The sequence below is a fragment of the Mastomys coucha genome, unplaced genomic scaffold (assembly GCF_008632895.1).
Source record: "Mastomys coucha isolate ucsf_1 unplaced genomic scaffold, UCSF_Mcou_1 pScaffold5, whole genome shotgun sequence".
In the NCBI taxonomy this organism is placed as follows: domain Eukaryota; kingdom Metazoa; phylum Chordata; class Mammalia; order Rodentia; family Muridae; genus Mastomys; species Mastomys coucha.
The window spans coordinates 83706334-83713885 of record NW_022196911.1 but is presented as its reverse complement, the minus strand read 5'-3'; the positions used below and the strand labels follow the sequence as shown (position 1 = coordinate 83713885).

The following is a 7552-nucleotide window of genomic DNA, read 5'->3' as shown; positions in this document are numbered from 1 at the left end:
GGAGTGTGGGTTGTGGGGGATGGGCTGTGGAGGGGATGTGTGGAGGGGTTAGAAAGCCTCCTGCCTTGCCCCTAGTGATGGAGCAGAATGAGCCATTCACCCTTGCACAGAAGCTAAGGGGTTCCGGGAACTTCCAGGGAGTCATTACACAGGGTCAGGTGGCTCTTGAGGATCACTCTAAAACAATCTCAGCAATAAAATTCTCCTCCCCAAGTACGGTTTGTGCAGCTCTGTATGCTAAGTAATTGCTGCAAATACTGTTTAACTTTAATAAACCCCGTGAGTTCAAGTTAGTTTTTTTTTTTTTATTGTGCATAAGAACTGTGGTTAATTTAGGAAATTCCCAGTTATACAATGGCTGCCTCCACTGTGCGCATTTACTTCAAGAGTAAGGAGCAAGCTGTGCATGTTTTCATTTACCCGTTTCATTTAGCTGAGGATGTAGCTCAGCTGAAAGGATGCTTGGTTAGCATGCACAAGGTCCTGACAATCCCTGGCACCACATGAACTGGGGTTGGGGGATATGCCTGTAGTCCTAGCACCGGGTAGGAGTGGTTAGATGCCAAAGTTCAAGGTCATCTTTGACTACATAGCAAGTTTGAAGTTAGCCTGGTCTCCATGAAACCCTGTCTCAAACAAAACAAAAAATAGTTGATATAAATGATAGCACGGTACTTATTTTTTTTAAAGATTTATTCATTATTATAAATAAGTACACTATAGCTGTCTTCAGACACACAGAAAAGGGCGTCAGATCTCATTACAGGTGGTTGTGAGCCACCATGTGTTTACTGGGATTTGAACTCATGACCTCTGGAAGAGCAGTCAGTGCTCTTACCTGATGAGCCATCTCACCAGCCCAGCACAATACTTATAAAGTTGAAAGAAATAGAATTTGATTTTTCTTTATTTCTGTTGTTCTATGTGTTTTAGTTAATATTTAAGTTTAAAATGGTGTGTGAAAACTGCATCTCTTAAAAAAAATTATTTTTATTAATTTTTAATTTCTTGTATATATACAGACACGTCTATGTGTAGGTGTGTGCATATGAATGTAGGTGCCCTGGGAATCCAGAGAAGGGCATTGAATTCCCTGGAGCTGGAGTTACAGGGATGGGAGCTGTTGAATGTAGATGTTGGGAACAGAACCCGGGTCCTCTGGAAGAGCAGAACATGCTCTAAGCCACTGGGCCATCTCCCCAGCCCTGGAAACAGTATCTTCCTGTACAATTTCCTTCACAGATGAAATACTGTACTGGTTTATTTATGCCTTCAAGATTGAGCTGCTTCTTCTCTTTAAACACCTGTTTGTCTGTTTTTGGGGTGCCCCTGCTGTGTAGCTCAGGGTGATCTCTAACTACATCAGTCTCCCACGTGCTGGGGTGGCAGCGGCATGCTGCTGCACCTGGTGGAACTGCTGACTTTAAAAACTAAAGAACAAATTTAGTACTCAACTGTATGTTAAATACTAAAACTGCTAATATAAGCCAGGTGTGTGCGTTATCACAAGTCTGTAATCTTAGCCCTTGGGAGGTGGAAAGAGAAGAGTTTCAAGCCAGCCTGGGCTTCATGAGGTTCTGTTCCAAATACCTAAACCAACCAACCAAACAAAAAAATCTAACAATATGTAGATATCCCCCTTAAGTTAAAAACATTTATCTATTATGCCTTTCCTTTTATATAGTTAGTATGTTTGCATGCATGTATTTGTTTATTCCATGCATTTCAGGCTGACCTCAAACTTCCCATGTATCTGAGGTAGACCTTGAACTCCAATCTTTCAGCTAATATATATATACACATATATGTATATACACACACATATATACATACATATATATACATATACACATACATATATACATATATATATATACATACATATACATATATACATATATATGTAACTGACAGGAAATCTCCGGCCTCTAAGCTGAAGCCAATGGCTGCCTGGGGGGACAGCCCCGTGTACAGGTAATGAAGAAGCAACAATAAGGAAGATAGAACGGTGAGACTTCTTCAGTGCACTGCTGTGCTGGGCACTGTGGTTGCGTGTCACCTGCTCTATCGGGCAGCTGGGGAAACCTACGCTGTGCAGGAGAAGGCTTTTGGGCCCAGCAGCTTGCCTAACAGGATCATGGGATTATCTTAGGAGTTCTTGAGCATTTCTTTGAGTTCTCTCAGTGGGCTTCTTGGTGCTGAGTACAGGATTTAGATCCCAGCTTGACTTGGGAGGGGGTCAAACGTGGCATCCTAGAGGGATACTACTAGGTAAGCAAAGGGCAGGGGAGAGGGGTAGCATTCATCGAAGGGTGAGGATTATAAACAGAAGATTAGCATGGTTGGCGCTATGGACAGGGTCCACAGGAGAGCAGCTGAGTGTAAGATGAAGGGAGCACATGGCCCCAGGGGTTAGGAGAGCCATGTGATGGGCCATCCTTCTTCAGTCCCCTGCTTTACCCACAAATCCAGACCCAAGGGCCAGCCTTAGCAACACCTCCAGAACCTGCTTTCCATAGTCAGGGTGTGTAGGGTCCCTCAGGGTCCCAATCTAATCATTATACTGAGCAGTCAATAAGCTTAACTTGTTAAGATATCCAAATATAACCAATGTAGCAGGTAGGGATAGATCTAGAACCCAGGGCCCTGTCCCTAGCTCATTCTCCAAACCCACTGCAACCAACCCATCCCTACAACCACTCTCCACTAACTGCCTGATGCTAAAGAACTAATGACCCCTGTGGGGGACAGCAGACCCCCGTGGGGTGTGGGAGGGTATCCTAGCTCTAGCCTGGGGCATCTGGAGGGGAGGGGAAGCTCAGCAGTGCATGGTATGGTTTTAAGTCTCTTGGGATACTGTCCTGGCTCATAAGCTTGGAAACTGAGGTCTAGCAGGGTGTCATCGGAGCTCTAGTAGCTCCTAGACATCCTTCCTCGTAACTTTTCATCCCTTGGCACACAGGTTTCTGCTGAAGATGGGAGATAAGATAGGGGAGGCCCTGTCAACGGGAGCTTGTGAAAGGAGTTGCTAAAGCAAAGTGGCTGTTTCAGGAGCAACTGTTGAGGCCGGTGACAGAGGAGGGAGCACTGATGTGGGAGGAGGGGCAGGGGAAGGCGTTGTGCAGGTTGAGGTGGGGCAGGGATTGAAGAGCTCAGGAAGAATCTCCTGAGGTCTAGAAGGAGCAGGGTCTGCCCTGAGGAAGGAATGGACATGCTCACCGGAAGGGGCCAGGATAGGTTGGTTACGGGCACAGTGGCAGTGGCTTTGGAGCCTAGTTCAGAGACGAACACTAGCCATCCAGGCAGGTGAGGATTCACAGGCTCCTCCAGAGAGGAGCCTGTCAGGAGGAAAGGCTTGGAAGTGTGAAAGGCTGGGGCTGACTGAGTTGAGTTCTGCCCAAGACGTCACTACATGTGAAAGAGACAGATTGAGACTTGGGTCAGTCTGGCCTAGTGAAGCAAGCTCTTTCAGTCAAGTGCATAGGAGCACACAGAAAACCCAACACTGAGAAAAGTCCAGGGCATGCCCAGAGCCACAATGGTCCTTTAGCTATGGGTAGGATGCTTCTAGCGGTTCACTCGCTGTGAGTTCTACCTGTGACACCTCACCACGACCCTAAGTGTCCCCTGAGGTGTTTCTCTGGCATCTTGGAGGGAGCTAATAGCCCTAGGGAGATAAGGAGAGAACTGAATTATTGACGATTCACTCCTCTACAAACATTTAATGAATGCCTACTGAATGGAGCCTTGTGCTGAGTATTAGGGACATGATAGTAAGTCCAGACCCCATTTCTGCCCTGATGGGGGGAGGAGAGCCTTTCCAAACATCCACACAAACTCCTATTTTCAGGATGTGAAAATGAGGTCTGGAAATGACGAGTGACAATTAGCGATGGGCCAAGCTCTCTCTTCTTGTCAGTACTGAGGTCATCCATCACTCATTGGGTGACGCCTACATCCTTAACATTGCTTCGGATTGTGGGTGGAAAATGCATCCATGAACCCAAGAACAAGGTAATGATGGCGAGGGGAGGCTCCATTCTGGTGAGTTGAAAAGGTAGGATAGGGGTGTTTCAATCACATGGCTACCCATGAAAACCAGACCGAGGTTCCAGAGCTCCGCCTTAGGGGCTGGGCTTCTGGCAGCTAAGTCCCACCCTCTCTACCCCAGGATGGGATATAAAGACTCTTAGCTCCTTCCAGGGAAGAGTAAGAAGAAAGAAACCATCGCGGGGCCTCTAGGGGAGAGAGGAATTGGACACTCACCTCCGTAGCGTCCGTGGGTATTGCTCGCCTGCTCAGCTGTAGTGGGGGTTCTGCCTGCATGATGCAGCAGTTGCTGGCCCTTGTAGGGGCCTTCGCCACATTCATCCTTACCCAACACACTGAGGGCACTGCTCCAGGTAGGAGACTCTTAGGTACCAAGGCAGAAGATTGGTCTAAAGCAAGGATGTGGAGGGAGTCTGTGGCTCCCTTGAATACTGAGTCTCCACCCTTTTGAACAGCTTCCCCCAGTCCAGTGGAAAATTCGGTCCTTCGAGACTGCATAGAAGAGGCTAAGCTGCTGGTGGACACCGCCTACAATCGCACACAGAAGAGGTAGGCCTGGGACTGGGAAGGCCAGTGAGGGAGGACAGGCTCTTGGCAAAATCACCTTACCCAGCCTGAACCCCTGTGCATTATGGGTCTCCCTCTTGGGTTGAGGATCTACGGTAGCCTGCACCCTCTTCCAGCCTCCTCTTTCTCTTCCTCTTTGAGACAGAATCACGCAGCGTCTTCGTAGTGGCTCCGCCAGCCCCATGGACCTCCTGGCCTACTTCAAACAGCCAGTGGCAGCCACCAGAAGAGTGGTTCAGGCTGCTGACTATATGCATGTGGCCTTAGGGCTGCTGGAAGAGAAGCTTCAGCCACAGGAATCCAGACCCTTCAACGTCACTGGTACTCTGTTTCCAGCTGAGCCCCTAAGGCCTGCCCTAACTAGCCTGGGAGTGGAGGAAAGCCAGATGTGGGAGGTGGGGTGAGAAGCCTTGGGGATGTTAGAGATGATAAAGGGGTGGAACTGAACAGCCCAGGTAAGAGATAGGACTCTGGACTCGGAACCCTGCCTCCCTCTTCCCCAGATGTGCTCACAGAACCGCAGCTGCGCCTGCTGTCCCAGGCCAGTGGTTGTTCTCTCCAAGACCAGGCTGAGAGGTACAGCAACAAGTACCGAACTATCACAGGGAGATGGAACAACAAGTAAGTGTTGGGGTCCTGCCTCTGCCCTGCACCTTCTTTCAGGCCCTGCACCCTACTGACACCCACTTATTCATTACCCCAGGAAGAATCCCTGGCTGGGAGCCTCCAACCAGGCCCTGGCCCGCTGGCTGCCGGCTGAATATGAAGACCACAGGTCTCTCCCCTTCGGCTGGACCCCTGGCAAGAGGCGAAATGGCTTCCTCCTTCCTCTTGTAAGTCGGAGTGAAGGGTCTGGAAAATGCTTGCTCTCTTTAAATACAGAAGATAAAAAACAGCCCTGAGTTGTTACGGGCAAGGCTCAGGTCCGGGCTCTCCTCCCACTGACCAGCTGAGCGGCTGTGGGTAGAGAATACACTTCTCACCGGGCACTGGTGGCGCATGCCTTTAATCCCAGCACTTGGGAGGCAGAGGCAGGTGGATCTCTGAGTTCGAGACCAGCCTGGTCTACAGAGTGAGTTTCAGGACAGCCAGGCTATACAGAGAAACCCTGTCTCGAAAACAAAACAAAACAAAACAATAAAAACCAAAAAAAAAAAAAAGAGAGAGAAAGAAAGAAAAAGAAAAAAAGAGAGAGAGAATACACTTCTCTTCTGAGCCCAGTTTCTTCACCTGTGAATAGAAAAATCTAGAGTGTGTGTGAATGAAAGTGAAGCCCTTGGCTTAAACAGCTGTATATACCATGATCCCTTAAAACTACCTATATGGAATAGAGTTGCTCTGTTGTTCTCGTGAGAGGATAGGTGTCAAAGCATCTCTCTCCCTCTCTATTTTCCTCTTTCCTTCCCCTTCCTCTCTCTCTCCCCCCCAAGCCATGTATGTGTGTATGTGTCCGTGCATGTGCGTGTCATATGTGTGTACAGGTGTGCACAGGCGTGTGGAGGCCAGAGGACGATGCTGGATGTCTTCCTTTGCTGATTTGATTGCCACCATCATATTTTTTGAGACAAGGTCTCTCATGAGACCTTGCTAAATATAAGTATCTTGCTAAATATAAGGAGCCATGTGTTTGTGCGTCCATGATTTGTAATCTCACAATACCAACTTTCTTTTCATATGTTAACATCACAATCACCTACCTGTCTTAATAGTAATGTTACATTTTATCCTACTGACCCTCCCCTCTGTCTATCCAGATCTCTATTTATTATCTGTCACCTTGAAATGAGTCCTGTTTCTGAAGATCACCAGTTCTATAATCTCTGTCTACATATTGATATGTTTATCTCTCTGGAACAACTGGTCTGGGGGAGTCTGCTGATCTGGACCAGCCCCCCTCACATTTGTTGATAAATGATTTTTCTGGGTAGTTCAGATTGGCATGTAACTCACTATTTAACAGACTGACCCTGAATTTACAATCCTTCTGCCTCAGCCTCCCAAATCCTGGGATTATAGGCATGTGTCACCAGAAACCTCAGTCCAGGCTGGCAGACCATCCGGGCTGCATCTCTAAGAACAGAAGAAGAGCGAGGAGGAGGGGGTGGGTGGGAGACAGACAACTCTGGAAGGAACTGGCACTCCCTAAGTTCTGGTTGGTCTTGGCACCTGGCCCTGACCAAGAGCCCAGACCCATGCCCACTGTACTTCCCCACCAGGTCCGGGATGTCTCCAATCAGATTGTGCGCTTCCCCAGCCAGAAGCTGACCTCAGACCAGGGCCGGGCCCTCATGTTCATGCAGTGGGGCCAGTTCATTGACCATGACTTGGACTTCTCCCCAGAGTCCCCAGCCAGAGTGGCCTTCAACATGGGCGTGGACTGTGAGAAGACCTGTGCCCAGCTGCCTCCTTGTTTCCCCATCAAGGTTCCTCAGCCAACTTTTTAGGTTTCTGGGGTAGCTTCCAGCCCAGAAAGAGGGGTGCCAGAGAGTCTGGGAGAAATAAGCCCCATTCAGAGACCACAGATGACCCCTGCTGTGCATGTTGGAGGGGTGGGGGGCAGATGGGCTCTATTGGAGTTTCATGGAGGAGATCTATGAGACAGGTCTTGATCCATTGGAATGACTCCAGCAGAGGAGGCCTCTGCGCCCTACTTTTAGAAACTATTAGAAACTCTTCCTGGGTTGGTGCAGTCCAAGGACCCTGCAGTTCTTGCCAACTCCTGGTTTGGGGCTGTTAGCAGGGTCTTCTTCCAGGTAAGGATACCGTAGGGCACTAGGTGAGAAAATACAGAATTCAGGAAGTTGATTCGCTTTGGGGAAGGGAGGGGCACAAGTATATGCACAGACTCAAACACATACATTCACACATACATACACACTCAAGCATATTCACACACACACACACACATTCTCTCTCTCTCTCTCTCTCTCTCTCT

At 48.5% G+C, this 7552-nt stretch overlaps 1 protein-coding gene across 1 annotated transcript in view; it reads left to right on the top strand.

The window, feature by feature from the left end:
• The first annotated feature begins 4223 nt into the window (after positions 1-4223).
• The window catches only part of Epx (eosinophil peroxidase), an 11332-nt gene continuing 8003 nt past the window's right edge, over positions 4224-7552 (top strand). Inside the window, exons 1-6 of the mRNA XM_031353040.1 lie at positions 4224-4403; positions 4506-4599; positions 4763-4938; positions 5121-5238; positions 5321-5450; positions 6834-7040. Coding sequence (XP_031208900.1) covers positions 4325-4403; positions 4506-4599; positions 4763-4938; positions 5121-5238; positions 5321-5450; positions 6834-7040 — 804 coding nt within the window. The 5' untranslated portion in view covers positions 4224-4324. The remainder of the gene's footprint in view (positions 4404-4505; positions 4600-4762; positions 4939-5120; positions 5239-5320; positions 5451-6833; positions 7041-7552) is intronic.